Genomic DNA, 21,081 nt, shown 5'->3' with positions numbered 1-21,081 from the left:
GGTGTCATGTAACCTCACCATTTACAATAAAGGGTTTCTCTCAGTCTCCACATTCATAGGGTTTCAGATCTATGTGGGCTCTCTGAAAAGGTATAAGAGCTTGGCTAATTCTAAAAGTGTTCACACATTCGTTGCATTCATAGGGTTTCACACTAGCATAAATCCCTTTATGTTGAAGAAAGCCTGAGCTCCAATCAAAGGTCTTTCCATTTTCTTTACACTGATAGGGTTTTATACCAATATGAATTCTATAGGCTTAGAGTTTTCAAAACCTGTTTTAATAAGGGTTTTTAAACACTTCACTCTCCCTTCTAGTCCAACAGCCACCAGAGGTAGTGAATAGGAAGGATTCATAGGGCAAAGACAGATGTGGACCTGTTTATAAATAGTTCTTTGGGGTGATTACAATTTTCATTGTCAGGGTATCAGCAGTTCAGTCCACATGAATCAGCAGCAGTAGCCCTATCCACTCGGAAACACCTTCAGGAATCAGCATCGGCAGTTCTATCCAGAAGAAAATACAAGGCTCTGCCAATCAGTCTAAGTCCTCAGAAGTGGCAAGAAGCCACTGGAATATCATGAGTTCTTTGGTGCATTTCTCTCTACAAAGTCACGACAAGCAATGATCATTGAAGAAGGCAAGGTGAACCAATGTCACAGCATCATCAGTGAACATCAGCATCAGCAAGGCCCAACGAAGACCAGCAAAGAGTGGCAAGGTGAACCAATGCCAGAGCAGCATCAACTGTCTGTTGGGTTATACTTATACTCTTTCCAAACATCACATATCCTCTCCAGCAAAACATCACAAGTCCTTTCACCAGGCAGCTTCCAGAAAAACACCATGTGTCTGTTCTCAGCAAAACATCCTCTCATAAGACAGTTTTCAGAACAATTATCACATGACACAACTGAGTCTCCAAAGAAACCAGAAATTTCCACTTTAGAACTCTCCAATGTGCACTGAAGGCTGAACTAAATCTAAACATTTTCTTACACTTCTTACATTCACAGTTTCTCACCAGAATGAATCCCCTGATATACAGCTAGCTTAGCAATATTGCTAAAGGCCTTTCCACATCTTACATCGTAAGGATTCTTACTAATTTAGGCATGTCAAACCAAGCTTGATTTTTTTTGCCTTAACATTTGTCAAGACTTAACGTTTGTAAGGTTTCTCACCAGTGTGAATTCTTTGACGTACTTTAAGGTCTCCGCCACAATTCTTTACATTCAGAAAGATTCTTGCCAGTATGAGTCCTAAAATGTCCAAGAAACTGGTAATGATATCGAAAAGCTTCCCCACATTTGTTACATTGAAACGGTTTCTCACCAGTGTGGATTCTCTGATGAATTCTAAGAGCTGTACCACGAACAAATCCCTTTCCACATTCTTTGCACTGAAATGGTTTCACATCGGTATGAATTCTCTGATGTTGATTGAGTTGGGACTTAAGTCGGAAAGTGGATCCACACTGCTCACACTCAAATGATTTCTCTCCAGTATGAATAGTCTGGTGCCGTGTGAGCTGTGCCAGAACAGTGAAGGCCTTCCCACAGTCCTTACACTGAAAGGGTCTCTCACCGGAATGAATTTTCTGATGTTGCTTGAGGTTTGAGCGATGATTAAAGGCTCTCCCACACTCATTACATTCAAATGGTTTCACAGCAGCATGAATAACCCTATGTTCAGCAAGGCTGGAGACATGCTTGAAGGACTTCCCACATTCTTCACAAGCAAATGGTTTTTGATTTGTATGAACAGCTTTATGGTAATTAAGCTGGCTGGGAAGATGAAAAGCCTTTCCGCATTCTTTGCACTCAAAAGGTCTCTTACCATTGTGAGATTTCTGATGTCTCATGAGATGTATATTAAGTCTAAAGACCTTCCCACAATCCTTACAGTTGAAAGGCTTCTTTTCACTGTGAATACTCTGATGTTCAGTAAAACTTGATTTTCGGCGAAATAATTTTCCACATTCCTTGCACTGATAGGGTTTTTCATCAGTATGAATTTTCTGATGTTCATTAAGTTGGTCCTTACGTCTGAAGGCTGACCCACACAGCTTACACTTGAAAGGTTTCTCATCAGTATGAGTTTTCTGATGCTCAGAAAGGTATATCTGAAGCTGAAAAGCCTTGCCACATACATTACATTCAAAGGGTTTCTCACTGGTATGAATACTCTGGTGTCGCAAGAGGAATGAGCCACAGCTGAATATCTTCCCACAATGCTTACATTCAAATGACTTGTCTTCAGTGTGAATGTTCTGGTGCCGAGTGAGCTGTGACAGAACAATGAAGGTCTTTCCACAGTCCTTACACTGGAAGGGTCTCTCACCAGAATGAATTTTCTGATGTTGCATAAGGTATGAGCGACGTTTAAAGGCTTTCCCACACTCACTACATTCATAGGGTTTCACACCAGCGTGAATAGTTCTATGTTCAACAAGGTGGAAGAAACGCTTGAAGGACTTCCCACATTCTTCACATTCAAAAGGTTTTTCACCTGTATGAATGATTTTATGGTACTTGAGCAGGTCAGGAAGGTGAAAAGCCTTTCCACATTCATTACATTTGAAAGGTCTCTCAGCACTGTGAGACTTCTGATGTCTTGTCAGCTGATGGGGGAGTCTGAAGGCCTTCCCACACTCCTTACATTTATAGGGTTTTTCTCCAGTATGAATACTCTGATGCTGAATAAGTGTTGACCTACAACCAAAGTACTTCCCACACTCTTTACATTCATATGCCTTTTCTATGTTGTGAGCAAGAGTCTGGCTGGTAAAAGCACGCATTTCTTCCTTGTTAGTAATCTGTTGACCAACATCTCCTTCTTGAGAACTCGGTAGTCCTTTGAATGTATTATAGTTGGGGCCATTAGTAAAACTGCAACCCTTCAGGTCAAAAGTTTTACTGAATTGATTTATTCTCTGTTTGAATAAATTTATATCATAAGTTTGATTTTCTGGAGACATATTTTCAGTTTCAAAACATGACTCCAAATCTGAAAGAAAAGGAGAAAACAAGAATACTTTATTTTCTTGTTACATGCACATGCACACGCACACACACAATTTTCCTATAATATAAAGTCCACTAAATGAATGGCCAGACTGCAAAGTATTTTCTGAGAAGCTGAACACGAGGAAGAAGAACAGCAATAGTACAATCTACGTAAAGAAATACTCTTTATAGTACAACAGGTTGGAAATGGAAGACATGTCTGCTTAATGAGATTACATCTAACTACACTGAAATAATCGTAAATGTTTCTTTGCATTCTACAGGAAATACACACCCTTTGGTAAAGGTATTTAAACCAAATCATGAATAGAAGTCTATACCAAACCAATATGTAATATGTACAACCCCTTAAGAAAACAGGTCTGGATTTGGAATTCTCAAAACCAAAACAGGGTAAAAATCTGTGGTGGTGGAAGTATACAACTGTAGTCTCAGCAACAAGGAGCCAGAGGTACAGGGTCCTGAGTTCTAGGGTAGCTTGGACTAGATAGTGAGACTCTGTCTGAGAAAAACCAAAACAAGAAAAAGAAAAACAGAAGGAAAGAGGGAGATCACTCATTAGAATTTTAAAGACGACTAAGGATATCCAGCCAGAGATCTTTACCTCTCCCTCCTCTCCTCCAAATCCAATTCCCCAGTCTCACCCCAAGCTCTGTAGCAGACCACCTAGTGTGGCCCTATGCCCAACAGATCACACAGATTCACACCTCCAAACCTGCTTCTCCCCATTCACTGCTTTATCCCAGCCTCCAACTCCAACAGGCATTCTTTGGCAACCCAGAGGCTAGTCAGTCTGGTCAGTAAAACAGGTGCACTAACTGCAGATTGTCACCTCCTTCTCCATATCTACACATCTAACCCCCAGTCTCATCCCCAGGGGATGACCCATTCCCAGGGGAGTAAGCAGATCCTAGTTAAGCACTTGCTTTCTTCCCTACTGTGGACTCTGTCAGCACTCCATTCCTAGCCCACCCTCATTGCTAAGTGTCAGCTGCCAATATCCAGAAACACATTTTACCTGGAACTCCCAGTGGCCTCACCTATCTGGATCTCACAAGAATTTCCTATCAGACAACACCTAATAACCACACTCTCCTAACAGAGAGTGCCACAGAAACCAAGGAACAAACCACACATCCAAAAAAGACAAGAACATATACCAGCACCCAGAATTACAACTTTCCCAAAGCCAGATGCCTAGAAGCCAACATAAAAACATAAAAACAGTGTGTTTAACTGGAGCACAGCAACCCTACCACAGCAGGCCTTGAGTACGTCAACATAGCTGATGCACACTAAAAGACATTATAATAGCCTTTATAAATATGACAGAGACCATTAAAGAAATGAAGACATCTCATAGAGAAATCTATGAGAACACAAGCAAATAATGGAAAGAAATGAATAAACAGTTCTAGACACGAAAGTAGAAATAGAATCAATACAGAAAACCACAACTGAGGGAAGTCTAGAAATGAAAAGTTTAGAAACTTGAACAGGAACAGAGGCAAGCCCCCACACAAACAGAATGCACAAGATGAAAGGCATTTAACACGAAATAGAAGAAGTGGATATCTCTGTGACGACAATGGTAAAACTAACAAAATCCCTACACAAAATATGCAAGAAGGGTTGGAGAGATGGCTCAGTGGTTAAGAGCACTGACTGTTCTCCCAGAGGTCTTGAGTTCAATTCCCAGCAAACTACATGGAGGCTCACAACCATCTGCAATGGGATCTGATGCCCTCTTCTGGTGTGTCTGAAGACAGCTACAGTGTACTCATATACATAAAATAAATACATAAATAATTCTTTTTAAAAAATACAAGAAACCTGAGGCACCATGAAAAGACCAAACCTAGGAATAAGAATAGAGGAAAGAGAAAAAAAACAAAAAAAGCAAAAAAAAAGTCCAAAAAAAACCAGGAAATATTTTCAACAAAATCATAGAAGAAAATTTCCCTAACCTAAAGAATGACATGCCTATCAAGGTACAGGCCACATCTAGAATGACAGACTGTATCAGAAAAGAAAGTCTTCTTAGCACATAATGATCAAAACACTAAATGTACAGGACAAAGAAAGAATATTAAAAGCTGCAAGGAAAACAGACTGAGTAACATATAAAGGATGTCTTCTCAATGAAGACTTTAAAAGCCAGAAGGGACTGGAGTGTTCTACAGACTCTTAAGAACTACAAATACCTACCTAGACTATTATACTTAGTAAAAATTTCAATCCCCATATATAGAGAAAATAAGACATTTCACAACAAAACAACATTTAAGAAATATCTATCTACAAATCCAGGCCTATAAAAGGCACTAGAAGGAAAACTCTAACCTAAATAAGTTAACTATATCTAAGAAAACAAAAGGGATAAATAAAGCCAGAGCAGCAAATCAAAAGAAGAGAAACACACACCACCACCACAACAAAAGAAAAAGAATCAAAACATTGCTCATTGATATCTCTCAATATGAACAGTCTCAATTCCCCAATAAAAAGACCCAGACAGGACCCATCCTTCTGCTGCATTGAAGAAACACACCTTAGCAACAAAGATAGATATTACCTCAGAGTAAAAGGCTGGTAAAGGATTTTCCAGGCAAACAGACCCAAGAAACAAGCTGGAGCAGCCATTTTAATATCTGACAAAATAGACTTAACCAAAACTAAACAGAAGAGATAGGAAGGGACTCTACATGCTCATCTAAGAAAAAAATCCACCAACTTCTATGCATAAAACACAGGACACCAAAGTTCATAAAAGAAACAATACTATAGTTTAAATCACATATTGAGACTCACACACTAATAGTGGGAGACTGCAATATCCAACTCTCGCCAATAGACAGATCATTCAGACAAAAACTAAATAGAGAAATGCTGGAGCTAACTTGAGTTGTTAGAAACCAAATAGATCCAACAGATATCTACAAAACACTTCACCCAAACACCAAAGGCTACACCTTCTTCTCCGTATCTCATTGAACTTTCTCGAAAATTGACCATATACTTAGACACAAAGTAGGTATCAAAAGATATAAAAAAAATCCAAATAATACCTGGTAACTTATGTAACCACCATGGGTTAAAGCTGGTTATGAATAACAACAGAAATCTCAGAAAGCTTACAAACTCATGGAAACTGAACAACACTGGGTCAAGTTGAATGAAAACTGGGTCAAGACCGAAATTATAAAAGAAATGAAGGACTTCCTAGAATTGAATGAAAGTGAAGACACCATATAACCAAACTTAGGGGATATGATGAAGGTGTTATAAGAGACAAGTTCATAATGCTATGTACCTACACAAAAAAAATTAGAGCGGTCTCCCACACCTAAAAGCTCTAGAATAGGAAGATGAAATTACACAAAAAGGAGTAGAAGGCAAGAAATAATTAAAATCAGGACTAAATTCTGTAAAATAGAAACAACAGCAGTATCAACAATAAAACACAGAGAATCAATGAAAGAAAGATTTGGGTCTTTCAGAAAATCAGTAAGACTGACAAACCTTAGCCAAATTACCTAAAAAGTGGAGAGAGACGATCCAAATGAAGAAAATTATAGATGAAAGGAAGATATAGAACAGACACTGAGGGGATTCAGAGAATCATAAGAATGTAGGAGGAGCTAAGGTGGGAAGAGGAGAAGGAAGAGGAAGAGCGAGGAGAAGGAGGGAGAGCAGAGATGTAGGAGGACGGAGAACCACGCAGGTATGGAGAGCAGTCACGAGGAACAACTTATAATTAGGTTAGCTAATTGGGAAATAACTCTAATTGTATGAGCATATTGTTACTGAGCAATACTAAATATATAAAGCCTTTGATTAATATTTAAGCATTAGAGTCTCATTTTTTTCTACCAGGCCCTCGTGGATGGCGGGATGGTCTGGGCAAAGCCCAGCCTTTTGGAGACAGCATGGAAGATTGGTAGAGCCATCTCCCACATTGTCATCTTGTGGGTGGCAGGGTTGGTGTTTCTGGCTTGCTGTTTCTAGCTGCTGTGTGCACGTGGCCTCCGGCCGAGAAACATGGCGGCTGAGCTAGGCAGAGCCGCCACAGCACAGATAGTCAGTTGAGCCGGTGGTGGCGCACACCTTTAATCCCAGCACTTGGGAGGCAGAGGCAGGCGGATTTCTGAGTTCGAGGCTAGCCTGGTCTACAGAGTGAGTTCCAGGACAGCCAGGGCTACACAGAGAAACCCTGTCTCGAAAAAAAAAAAACAAAACCAAAAACAAAACAAAAAAAATAGTTGACCAGCGGCCATTTTTAAATAATTACTTCAACATAAGAACATGCTTTAAAAGCTTTCATTCCACCAAGTTGGGAAGTCTAAAATAACTGGTGACTTTTTTTTATACATACCACTTACCAAAGTAAATCAAGATCAGTAAAGCAATTTAAACAGAACTATAACTCTTAGTGAAATGGAATCAGTAATTAAGTCTCCCCCCCCCCCAAAAAAAAAACCCAGGGCTAGATGGTTTTAATTTATAATTCTACTATACTTTTAAAGAAAAAGTAGACTATGGAAAAAGAAAAAGAAAACTAAGGAAAACCAATAATAAATACATTCAAGAAATGTGACACTGCAGGTGTTATTTATTTTTTTAATTTTTTTTTTTTTTTTTTTTGGCTAGGTTAGGAGTCAGTCTATGATGACCACCAGACTGGGGCATGGGACCTAGACAGGGACCTTGCCTGAGATGACCACCAGTCTGATACCAGGCAAGCATGAGGAAGCAGACCATGCCCGAGATGACTTGTCTGGTGCCATAATTCATGAATGGGGCATAGCACTCTTGAGACCATTCCTGACAGGAACCCAGACATTCAGAGACCCCAGGTGACTCTAAGAGAAGGAAGTAAGTGATGGATAAATGGAAAAGGACCAGAAGGATGTGGGCACTATAAGTAGAGGCAGACCTGGAGACTTGAAGTTATCGAGGAACAGCTAGATCTGATGGGCTGGTGTTGCCACCGGGGACCATGGTGGGATCCTGGCCTGTGCTCCCACAGGGGGCCACATCTGGGTTTTTGGGTCTATTACCACCAAAGGCCAGGCAGACATTCTTGGTCTGGGCTGCCACAGGGACATGTTGATGTCTGAGGGCTTGGCAGAACTGGCCCTATCCCTCATTTGGGCATCATGGGAGAGTTATCCCTGGAGACATGGGAACAGCCCTGCCCCTAGCCAGCTACAGCACTCAGGAAAGTGGGCCTTACATATTGCAGAGGTAGTGGGTGAGATGACCCTAACGCTTGTCTCCCATGTGGTGGCATTAAAAGGGGACAGATACTCTCCTCTCTCCCTCACCTCTCATCACCTGTGGCAGGTGGGAGACCTGGCCTTGAAATCACGACAGCAGGAAGCTGTCCCTGCCCCTCACTAGGTGCAGCACTTGAGAGAGCCCTGCACTTCACCTGGTCAGCGCAGGAGAGCTGACCCTGGAGGCCAGGCAGGCGTGTGAGTGTGGGAGAGCTGGCCCCACCACTTTCCAGCCATGCAGTGACGTGGGAAGGGAAAGATACTCCCACCCATCTCTTGCCACCTATAACAGGCAGGAGACCTGGCCCTACCCTGAGATCAAGAGCGGGAGAGCTGGCCCTGCCCCTCACCAGTAGAGCTGTACCTGCTTGCAGGGGTTGCTTGTGAGCGAGCCCCAAGGGGGTGACAGCAGGAGAGCCAATACCTCTCAAGCCCAGATCCAGGCCTTTGAGCTGGTCCACCCCAACATCTACCCCACTGATGAACTGCTGCAGTGCATGAAGGGGCCGGTCCTACAGATCCAAAACTACAGGATCTCCACGACACAGGGCACAACAGGATGTCCAAGAGGAGTCCCAGTGAGGTTTCAGTATTGATAGAGTAGCAGAAGCCAGAGGCCTCATACCAGACCAACAAGTCATTGCAATGAACATTTGCAAGCAAAATGTATGTCCAAAAGGGTGTACAATAGGACACTCTGTGACTCAATACAGCTTTCACAATGAAATTGTTTTTCTCTGTTGTTGGGCGAGTTGCAAGAGTGGAGAGGAGGTATAAGGGGCGGGGGGGGGGGGGGGATGAGTGGGACTGGGGTGTATGATGTGATATTCACAAAAAACATCCAATAAATAGTTTAAAATTTTAAATCACACATTGCATCCCACACATTAACACTGGGAAACCTCAACACCCCACTCTCGCCAATGGACAGGTCATCTAGACAGAAACTAAACAGAGACATAATGGAGTTAACGCACATTATGAATCAAACTGTCCTATCTACAGAACATTTCACTCAAACACAAAAAAATATACCTTCTTCTCAGTACCTCATGAAACCTCCAAAACTGATCAATATACCTGGTCACAAAGCAGGTCTCAGCAGATACGAGAAAACTGAAATAGCCTCCTGTATCCTACCACCATGGATTAAAGCTAGACTCCAATAACAACGGAAACAATAGAAAGGCTACAAACTCATGGAAACTAAACAACTCTCAACAACCACTGGGTAAAGGGAAAAATAAAGAAAGAAATTAAAGACTTTCTAGAAGAATTAAATGAAAATGAAGATACAACATACTCAAACTTATGGGATACAATGAAAACCGTGCTAAGAGGAAAGTTCATAGCACTAAGTGCCTTCATAAAGAAATTGGGAGAGGCCAGGCGGTAGTGGCACACACATTTGACCCCAGCACTTGGGAGGCAGAGGCAGGCGGATTTCTGAGATCGAGGCCAGCCTGGTCTACAGAGTGAGTTCCAGGACAGCCAGGGCTACACAGAGAAACCCTGTCTCGAAAAACCAAAGAAAGAAAGAAAGAAAGAAAGAAAGATAGAGAGAGAGAAAGAAGTTGGAGAGATCTTACACTAATGACTTAACAGTAAGCCTGAAAGCTCTAGAAGAAAAAGAAACAAACACACCCAAGAGGAGTAGATGGCAGGAAATAATCCAAATCAGGGCTGAAATAAATAAAATAGAAACAAAGAACAATACAAAGAATTGGTTCTTTGAGAAAAATCAACAAGATTGACAAATTCTTATCTAAACTAAATAAAAAGCAAAAGAATATCCAAATTAACAAATTTTGAAGTTCCAGAACAGCCAGGGCTACACAGAGAAACCCTGTATAGAAAAACCAAACCAAACCAAAACAAAACAAAAACAAATTTTGAAGCGAACAGGGAGACATAACAACAGACACTGAGGAAGTCAAAGAATCATTAGGTCTTACTTGAAAAGCCTGAATCCACAAAACCGGAAAATCTAAACAAAATGGACAATTTTCTCCATTAAAAGCCACTTACCAAAGTTAAAACAAGATCAGAGAAACAATCAATGTGATTGCTTATCTTAAGAAAATAGAAAAAGTCATTAAAAGTCAACCAGGAAAAAAAAAATGCTCCAAATGCAAGGGCACCCACATAAAAGAAACCTTATTAAAACGCAAAGCACACATTACACCTTTCACAATAATAGTGGGGGACTTCAACACTGCACTCTCAGAAATGGATAGATCATGGAAACAGAAACTAAACAGAGACAGTGAAACAAACAGTTGTGAACCAAATTGATTTAACAGATATCTATAGAACATTTCATCCTAAAACAAAAGAATATACCTTTTTCTCAGCACCTCATGGTACCTTCTCCAAAATAGACCATATAATTGGTCACAAAACAGGCCTCTACAGATACAAAAAGACTGAAATCATCCCTTGCATCCTACCAGGTCACCACGGACTAAGGCTGGTCTTTAATAATGACAAAAACAATGGAAAGTCCACATACACGTGGAAACTGAATAACACCCTACTCAATGATAACTTGGTTAAGGAAGAAATGACGACAGAAATTAAAAACTTTTTAGAATTTAATGAAAATGAAGGGCCAGGCGGTGGTGGCACACGCCTTTAATCCCAGCATTTGGGAGGCAGAGGCAGGCAGATTTCTGAGTTCGAGGCCAGCCTGGTCTACAGAGTGAGTTCCAGGACAGCCAGGGCTACACAGAGAAACCCTGTCTCAGAAAACCAAACCAAACCAAACCAAACCAAACCAAACCAAACCAAAACAAACCAAAACAAGACAAGACAAAACAAAACAAAACAAAACAAGAAAAAATAAAATGAAGGCACATACATCATACCAAAACTTAAGGGACACAATGAAAGCAGTGCTAAGAGGAAAACTCATATCTCTAAGTGCCTACAAAAAGAAAATGGAGAGAGCATACCCTATCAGCTTGACAACACACCTGTATGGCCATCTTGCCGAAAGCAATCTATAGATTCAATGCAATCCCGATCAAAATTTCAACTCAATTCTTTATAGAGATAGAAAGAGCAATTTGGAAATTCATTGGAATAAAAAAAAAAATCCAGGATAGTGAAAACTATTCTCAACAATAAAAGAACTTCTGGGGGAATCACCATCCCTGACCTAAAGCTGTACTACAGAGCAATAGTGATAAAAACTACATGGTATTGGTACAGAGACAGGCAGGAAAATCAATGGAATAGAATTGAAGAGCCAGAAATGAACCCACATACCTATGGTCACTTGATCTTTGACAAAGGATCTAAAACCATCCAGTGGAAAAAGGACAGCATTTTCAACAAATGGTGCTGGTTCAGCATGTAGAAGAATGCAAATTGATCCATTCTTATCTCCTGTACAAAGCTCAAGTCTAAGTGGATAAAGGACCTCCACATAAAACCAGATACACTGAAACTAATGGAAGAGAAGGTGGGGAAGAACCTCGAATACTTGGTCACAGGGAGAAAGTTCCTGAACAGAACTCCAATGGCTTGTGCTCTAAGATCAAGAATTGACAAATGGGACCTCATAAAATTGCAAAGTTTCTTTAAGGCAAAGGATACTGTCAATAGGACAAAACGGCAACCAATAGATTGGGAAAAGATCTTTACCAATCTCACATCCGATAGAGGACTGATATCCAATATATACAAAGAACTCAAGAAATTAGACTCCAGACAACCAAATTACCCTATTAAAAATGGGGTACAGAGCCAAACAAATAATTCTCAACTGTGGAAACTCAAATGGCCAAGAAGCACCTAAAGAAATGTTCAGCATCCTTAGCCATCAGGGAAATGCAAATCAGAACAACCCTGAAATTCCCCCTCACACCTGTCAGAACGGAACAAATGACAGCTTATTCTGGTGAGGATGTGGAATGAGGGGAACACTCCCCCATTGCTGGTAGAAGTCCAAACTTGAAAGACACTTTGGAAATTAAATGGTGATATCGTAGAAAATTGGCAATCAATCTACCTCAACACCCAGCTATACAACTCTTGGGCATATACCCAAAAGATGCTCACCAACCCACAAAGACCCTTGCTCAGTCCTGTTCATAGCAGCTTTACTCATAATAGCTAGAAAGTGGAAACAACTTAGCTATATCTCAACTGAAGAAGGAATTTTTTTTTTAATGCGCTATAGTTACACAATGGAATACTACTCAGCTATTATAAATACAACGATGTCTTAAAATTTTTTTTTTCTGGAAATGCACGGAACAAGAAAAGATCATACTGGGTGAGGTAATCCAGACCCAGAGGACAGACATGGTCTGTGCTCCCTTACAGGTGGATGCTAGCCACAAAGTAATAGATAACTATGCTACAACTCACAGACCCAAGGACGCTAAGTAAGAAGTAGGGCTCAAGGGAGGGACACACGAATCTCACTGAGAAGGGAAAACAGAATAGACATCATGGGTGGATGGGGAGAGGGGACAAGATAGGAGTGGAGTAGGGATGGGAACTGGGATGAGAACAGGAGGGAGTCAGGTGTGAGGAGAGTGGGAGAGACAACTAGAATGGGTGGGGGGCATCTCTGGGATGAGCTAGAAACCCAAGGCAATGATAACTCCCAGGAATCAGTGAGAGTGACCCCAGCTAAGACTCCTAGCAGTGGGGGATACGAAGCCTTAAACGGCCATCTTCTGTAACCAGGCAAGTCTTCCAGTGGAGGGATTGGACACCAACCCAGCCACAAAACCCCTGACTTAAAATTTATCCTGTCTACAAGACATGCTGGGGTAAAGGTGGCACAGAAATTGTGGGAGTGCCCAACCAATGACTGTTCCAATTTGAGACCTATGTCATGAGAGGGAGCCCACCCCTGACACTTTCCCAAACTCCAGGAGCCAGGGGCTGGATAGTCCAGAGACTCGAGATAGAACCAAAGAGGGAAGGAAGGAAGAAAGGAGAGAAGGAAGGAAGGAAGGGAAGAAGGAAGGAAGAAAGGAAAGAAGGAGAGAAGGAAGGAAGGAAAGAAGGAGAGAAGGAAGGGTGAATGAAATGATTCCTAATGATATTCTGCTACATCAAAGATGTCTCACCCAGCAATTAATAGAAAAAGATGCACAGACCCATAGCCAAACATTGGCTAGAGCTTGGGGAATCCCGAGGAAGAGGAGGAGGAAGGATTGTGAAGATTGTGGGGACCAGAGAGGTCAAGGACAGCATAAGAAAACATACAGAATCAACCAACCTGAGCTCACAGGGGCTCACAGAGACTAAACCACCAACCAGGAAGCCTGCATGGGCCTAATAACCTAGGCCCTCTGCACATGCGTTACAGTTGTATGGCTTAATCTTCTTGTGGGACTCCTAGAAGTGGGACGGGGGTTGTCTCTGACTCTGTTGCCTGCCTTTGGGACCCATTCACCTTACTGGGTTGCCTTGTCTAGCCTAGGAGAGGAGGTGTCTAGTCTTACTGCAACATCACATGCCATGGCTGGTGGATATTAACTGAGGCCGACTCTTTTCTGAAGCGAAATGGAAGCAGGGTGGCTGAGGGGTGAGGAGGCAGAAAGAAGGACCGGATGGAGAGGAGGAAAGGGAAACTGGTCAGGATGTACAGTGAAGACACAACAAGTGGGTCTCCCAATATCGAATGATTTAATTGAGAAAAATCTCTCACAGGTGTACCCAGCTGCTTGGGTTCTATTAATTCCAGACATGGTCAATTTACCAACCAAGAAGAGCCATCACCGCTCCCTGTCAAGCCAGGTAGACGGCTGTGCTGTATGCACTCAGATGTCTCACTGGCTTGTCCATCTGTTCTGAGTCAGGCTCCCTCATTTGCTGGAGCTGCACAGGGACACGAGGCTGACTTGCCAGCAAGCCCAAGGGATCTGCCTCTGCCACCTCCCCAGTGCTGCAGAGAGGACACACCATCACACCCTGTCGACGGGGACCGTGAGGACACAGAACTGAAGCATTTGCCATGCCTCCCTGTGGTACAGCTTTCACTGCGGCTGAAACTGTCCTAGCTTTGGTTCAGTGTCAATAACACTGACAGCTCTGCCAGGGGCCCTGGGTTAGAGTACCAGCAGCCACCTGTGACTCCAGCCCAGGGAGCTGACCCTCTCTATGGCCTCTGTGGATACCTGCACACATGTGTGCACACACAACCACTAATGAGATACTTGTAAAGGATACAGAGAGGCACCTGCTCCAGTGGGAGGAAGAAAAAGAGAACTTAAAGTGACTCATGACACAGCAGCCCCTCTGACAGCTTCTGCTCTGACCTTGACTTCCTTCCCAGGGCTCAGGCTTCTTTCCCACAGGCCCTGGGGCTTTGAAGGAAGTTTGCCACATCCAGTGTCAGCTCTGTGGAGCCTCTCTGACCACATGCAGTGCCTGGCAGGGCTGCAGGCTCACCTCACTCTTACTCACCTGGGCTCAGCCTGTCTGTTTCTTCCTTCACAGCCATCCAGGGCTCTTTCTCCTGCTCTAGTAAGGTGATCAGATCTGGCTTGGAAATGCAACTTCCCACTTAAAAGAAAGAAAGAGATGGTTCATAGTATATACACTTATTTGTTTGTTTATTGACACTCAATCTAATAATACCAAGATGTCTTAGAACACGGTAAGTAGACCCAGCAGGCTTTGAATTTACCTGATCTGCCTGCCTCTGCCTCCCAAATGTAGGGACTGAAGGTATGTGCCACCATTCCCTGCCTGTGTAGATTTTAAAAACACAGACTTATTTATTATAAAGGTCTATCTTGCCACTGTAAATCATACCTGTGAGCCCAGCATGGGGGGAATGAGCCAGGCTATCTCAGCTACAGAGCAACACCTTTGTTTCAGAAAAACAGATTATAAAAAAATTCTAAAAGCCAAAATAATGCTGTGGAAAAACTTGAGAGAAAGAGGAAAAAGCAACCTGGGTAAGAAATCAACTGTTTCAAAACAGGGTTTTAATCTCCTTTAAAGGCAGATAGGGGCTTGTCACTGAAAAGGAAAGCATAGCTGAGTAGTGAGAACATGAACCCTTTGGCAATACTGTCTAGTGTAAAGCCCATCTCTGCAGCTCACTAAGAATGTCATTTATTTAGGTGAGTCCCGTAGGATTCTCTGTTCAACTTACCCACCTAAACACTGGACACGGTGGTGCACACTTGAACTCACTCCACCTGAGGCATGTAAGCAGGCAGACAAGAAGTTCAAGGTCGGCTTTAGTTACAAAGCAAGTTCAAAGCTAGATGGGACTCCCTGAGACCTGGCCCTCCCAAACACACGAACAAAACACCACCACTACAAACAAAAACAAAACTGCCCACAACAACAACAACCAAAAAAAAAAACAAAGAAACAACTCCAAAACAATGAGAAAATCAACCACAACCACCACAACAAGAAAAAGAAAAACATCCAAATAATAAAAGAGTAATAATGACAATTATAACTTATGATTTAGATTGTGTTGCTAGCTATCAGACAGAGTCCGTATTAAGATGAAATACTATACTCAAATATTTTGAATACTGGCTAACCTACAGAAACAGAAAGTCATGTATTCGTTTAGTAATGCTGGGTGTGGCATGCAGGCCCTGAGCATGCTGGGAACTGGATCCCTCCTGATGAAAGTCCCTACAGTTAAAACCCTGTGCTTCCTCACTGCATATTTACAGCTCCTTCTTACAGTCTGCTCGATGAAAAAGACAACCTATCGTGAAACTTCTTCTACAACGCTTAAAGTGACTCTTTATTAGGTAAATCATCAACAGCTCATTTATTTCGTTGCGGATGTGCATGTATGGTGTAATCTTGTGTTCATCAGGGAGTGTGCACAAGTGTGTGTGGGTATGCTTCTATACATGTGTGTACAGACCAGAGACTAACCTATGTACAGGTTAGGTGTCTTTTTTGAGTGATCTCTGTTTAATTTCATGAGACAAGGTCTCTCATTAAACTTAGAGCTCGCTGACAGAATCTCTAAGGGATGAGCAAAAGCAGGCACTTCACCAAGCTCCTACTTTCAACCCAACAAATCTCCCATGATTCCTTTAGAGAGGAGGAGCTTAGCTATCTCTTTTAAAATTCTATTGATTACAATCTATTTTATTTTTTGTGTCTCTGAGGACATATCTGCATGTATGTCTGAGCACCACATGTGAGTACGGTGGCCCATGGAGGCCAGAAGAGGGCATCAGACGCCCTGGACCTGGAGCTATACACGGTTGTGAGCCCCCTTATGGTGCTGAGAATTAAACCTGCATCCTCTACAAGAGCAGCTGGTTCTCTAAACCACCACGCTACCTGTCTAGCCTCTGATTCTAGTTATGGAAGACCATACTGTCTTTTCATTCTGAGTGAGGAAAACACAGTGTATGGGACACATCCCCCATTCATGAGACACAGGCCTTACCCACTGTGACGAGGTTGCTGTAGGTCTCCAACATTATGTCCCTGTATAAGATCTTCTGAGTAGCATCCAGGCAGGCCCACTCCTCCTGAGAGAAGTCAACAGCCACATCCCTAAATGTCACTGGCTCCTGAAAGAGCAAACACAGGGAGAGTGAAATTGGGGAAGCTTTCAAGATGGAAAAACAGAAGGGAAAGGACTCAAGCGTGGGAAGGGAGCCATAAGGAAATGCTGAAGGCACCTGACTGCACAACTCCCCATAAACGACGGCTGTGCCCACCTACATATCCAGTAACTGTGCCTCTCCACTCCATCCACATCCTTCAGGTTATCCCCCACAAAGGAGACATGTCACTGGGGTCGGGGTAAACTACACAAGGAATCCTGTGAGTGCTTGAGTTTATTATCATATCAGATGATATAAAGACGTGTTGTCATGAGAATGGTTTTTATATCTCTGTAAGAATACATAAACTATGTGTGACCCATTCCCTTTGATTATTGAGAGCTCTCCTAAAGCCTCCTCAAGCAGGTCACCTTGTCACACACATGCACAGATGACATTCACTCTCACACCCTGGGTCATCAGCCTGACAGCACCACAGATGTCAATCAGGTTTCCCAGTGTAGTCAATGAGACCATCACCTCAAAGCTCTGAAACCCCAAAGCCCCTGTTTCCCTGTGAGACTGACACCTCTGCTGCAGTGACAGTCCTCCCTCACCACAGACCAAGCAGAGAGCACATGTGCAGGAATGCATTCAAAGACAGCCCAGTACCAGCTGGGAAGAGGCTCAGACAGGAAGTGCTCAGACCTGCCAACCCTCACTGTAAAGGGGCAGACTGGGATGAGGGGATTCCGGATCCATGGGAAGCTTCAAGAGGAAAAGACAAGAAGGAGTCACCTAACCTGAAAGTCCCCCTATGTCAAGGAGAGACACACAACTTACACAGACCATGTGTTGAGAATTGGAGGGGGCCATTCTTCTTCAGGCTTCCTCCCCTGGGGACAAAAAGAAAGCCTTTCATTGATTGTGACTTGATGTTCCCAGAATGACTTTGTCACTGTCATTTCAACAACTACATTTCTTTCTCCAGCATCCACACTCACTCTCTCCCCTCCCACCGCTCACAGCCTCCCACACACAGATCAGAAGCACACAGGAGTCTACACAAAGACCATCCTCTCTTAACCCCAGACAACCCATGGCAAAGGGGTCAGCGTGGGAGTGCAGAGCTAAACATGTCTGCCTTGAACTTCCTCCAGAAGATGCCAGCACAAGGGACCCAGCTTCCACCCTGACATCCAGCTAGCCCTGCACCTGGGCTGCTCCTCCTACTGTGAGCAGACCTTCCTACTGGAATCCCACATATCAAGGCTCACAGGGGCTTACAGCATCCAGATGGCACCTCCTTTGAAAACTCAGGGTTAATAAAGAGCTGATTAGCCAGTAGGTGGTCAGAGACGGGAGGCAGAGCTTCTGAACCCAGGCAGGGGTCCCATGCAGAGGGACAGAGAAACAGAGGGTGAAGAGGACTTTTAAGAGCAAGTCGCCAGGGGAGTCACCATGAGAACACCGTGAGAGCAGCCAGGACGGGTGGCAAGTAGCAGGGCATGTGGCTGGGTGGTAGGCAGTCATAGACCGGTAGAATAGTGAGAATTTTCTATTACTTTCCCTCCTGAAATCGTGAACAGAAATCTCCTACCACCTCCACTCTTCTGCTGCTTTGAAAGACAGGCCTGTAAAGATCAAAGGCCATCTGACGTGGGATGCCATTGAAATAGGAATCAATTTAGCAAATGGGAATTTGAAAGCCCTAATGCTGACCTCTGGAGGTTCCTATCTAGAACATGTTCGGGAAAAGAAGTGCCTGTAGGGAGAAGATGTCAAGGGTCACTGAAACCATAACGTGATGAATACTAGCTGGAAAGGGGAGGGACAACGTAACGGACACAATGGTGGAGATATCAATTGGCATGTTCGTTCCTGCTTCATTTACTAACAATCCTATAATCTAAAAATAAAAACCTCACTTCTCAAACAGAGAGAAAGAGCAAACTCATTCTTGAGTCTTAGGTCTGCAGCAAAGTTCTCGGTCTACTTCAGCCCCTCTTTGGAATAACGGCCGAGGCAGGGATCCTGAGGAAGCATGCGATCCCGGGCTGACAGCATCCTCAAGGAGCACTTGCCTTCACTTCCCTCAACACTCACGTGGCTTGGGCTCTGAGAAAGTTGTGGAGCTCAACAAGTAGCAGTTCTCTTAAGCCACCCTAGAGGCACTTCCGGCCTGAAATACTCCTCCCATGCTGAACTCTGAACCTCAGGGAAAGCTACCCTGCAGGCTCTCCTTTCTGAAACTTAGTCCTCTGCTTCAGACCCTGCGGCCGGGGAAGAAAGCAGGAGCAGAGAGCGACAAGCACGGTGACACAGATAATGTAGACAGCTCAGGGTGTGCATAGACATACAGACGGACGGACGGACGCGCGCGCACGCACACACACACACACACACACACACACGCACGCACACACACACACACATACGCCCCACCAGCAGCACCACACACTCACACAGATCAACATCCAGCCACCCCACACCGCAGTCCACGTCCACACCCAGCCGGCTAGTTCCCGCCTTACGTGGAGACTGAAGCCAACTAGAGATTTCTTCCTCTGACCAGAAAGATCAGACTTCCCGCATTAGCGGTACCGGAACACCCAAAGCCTATCCACTACTTCCGTCGTGGTGGTCCTGAAAAATACAGCCCTAGTCACGGGAGACCCGAGAAGCCCAGGGCTCCAGGGAGATCCCAGCATGCAACTTGGCCCAGCCCATCTGAGAGCCGCCGCCTGTGGCTGGTGAGAGTTCCCACCGGGAGGGGGTACGCCCGGTGTTTAAAGAGGAGGCTCCCTCCTGTGATCAAAATAGTTCCGGATTCAGCTAGTAACTGATTTTCTCTCCTGGGGAACTGACAGACTAGCTCAAGTTTTAAAGTTCAGAATAGGACACGAGGGCAGTAACTGACTTGATTATGCTTTGCCTGAGTCTCACGGAGGGGTATTCAACCTCACTGTGCTCTGGTAGGGACTATGGTAAATTTGAAAAGACTAAAGAATGGCTGGGTTTAAACATGGGTAGTTTAAATTAGCGACTTCAGGGCTGGAGAGATGGCTCAGCGGTTAAGAGCACTGACTGCTCTTCCAGAGGTCCTGAGTTCAAATCCCAGCAACCACATGGTGGCTCACAACCATCCATAATGAGATTGGATACCCTCTTCTGGCGTGTCTGAAGACAGCTACGGTGTACTCATAAATAAAATAAATAAATAAATAAATCTTTAAAAAAAAATTAGCGACTTCAGACAGCCAGGTGTTCTGGACCCTCCCAGGGTTCAGTGTCCCTGTGTTCAGGAAGTCGCCACTCAAACCTTATACACACTAATCTCAGTTAAGCAAGACTAGTTTATTGAACGCACACCATAATGCTGGATGTTCAGGACTGTAAAAAGGAATCGGGAGCCTAATTGCGTACTAGTCTGTTCTCAGTCAGGGTAGGATCTTTATATGAGAAAGCAGATTCAAAAGTTTAAAGGGCAAGGAGGGGAGCAGTTGGCTTCCAAGAAGTATATTATCAGCTAACCTTTAAGCTGATTGGGCCTGAGTAAGGTAAGGGCGGGGGGGGGGGGCTGGATGGGTGGTGAACGGAACACTGAATTTCAGAACATTGAGATATCAGCGCATGAATATTATAACTTTTTTGACTTTATGTCAGCCACAAAAACCACAGTGAGCTCACAGGTGATCAGCTCTGACTCTGTATTTTAGACGTAAGAGTTCCTATTTACCCTTGATTCGACGGGTTCTACAAAAGCTTTGTGGAATTTCTTAAGATTAGCAAACCTCATACAGAACAAAACAGGGTGTATGACCCACGTGTGCTTGAGCCATGTCACTTCTCTTTGTCAGTGACTGGCAGGCGTATCCTAGCAACAAATGAAATAGCTGGCAGGCATGGAACAAAATGGCTACAGCTATGCTGGGGCTGGGGGTCAGAGCATAACATTTGTTAGCTAGACGGGAAAACACCGAGGGACACATTGGAATGTATCGACAGAGCTGTGTCCATTAGTGAGTCATTTACCTCATGTTGGACGATGAGTGGGTGGACTAGCACGTAAAGGTATCTTAAACAAAAATATACACGTGTTTGTAGAAAACCCTACTTATTGTAACATGACACTATTGAACTTTCAAAACCACTTTTAATGGGTTTTTTTGTTTTTACACAAATTTTCCAGACCCCGATAGTAAACAATAGATGATCCCAGTAATGAAAACAATCACATTAAAATGTAAATTATCGCCGGG

General features: G+C 43.5%; 1 protein-coding gene across 1 annotated transcript; it reads right to left on the bottom strand.

Annotated features, from left to right (window-relative positions):
• Positions 1–256: 256 nt before the first annotated feature.
• On the bottom strand, positions 257–19,524 carry LOC114633011 (zinc finger protein 60-like). The gene is made up of 5 exons (XM_028781620.1): positions 19,354–19,524; positions 17,663–17,715; positions 16,717–16,843; positions 14,739–14,837; positions 257–3,007 (listed from the first exon to the last, which is right to left on the bottom strand). The coding sequence occupies exons 2-5, from the start codon at positions 17,693–17,695 to the stop codon at positions 1,206–1,208; spliced, it is 2,061 nt and encodes a 686-aa protein (XP_028637453.1). The 5' UTR covers positions 17,696–17,715; positions 19,354–19,524; the 3' UTR covers positions 257–1,205.
• Between the last annotated feature and the right edge of the window lie 1,557 nt (positions 19,525–21,081).

This window comes from Grammomys surdaster, unplaced genomic scaffold (assembly GCF_004785775.1).
Source record: "Grammomys surdaster isolate TR1022 unplaced genomic scaffold, NIH_TR_1.0 485, whole genome shotgun sequence".
Taxonomy (NCBI): domain Eukaryota; kingdom Metazoa; phylum Chordata; class Mammalia; order Rodentia; family Muridae; genus Grammomys; species Grammomys surdaster.
This window is presented reverse-complemented; position numbering and strand designations above follow the sequence as displayed.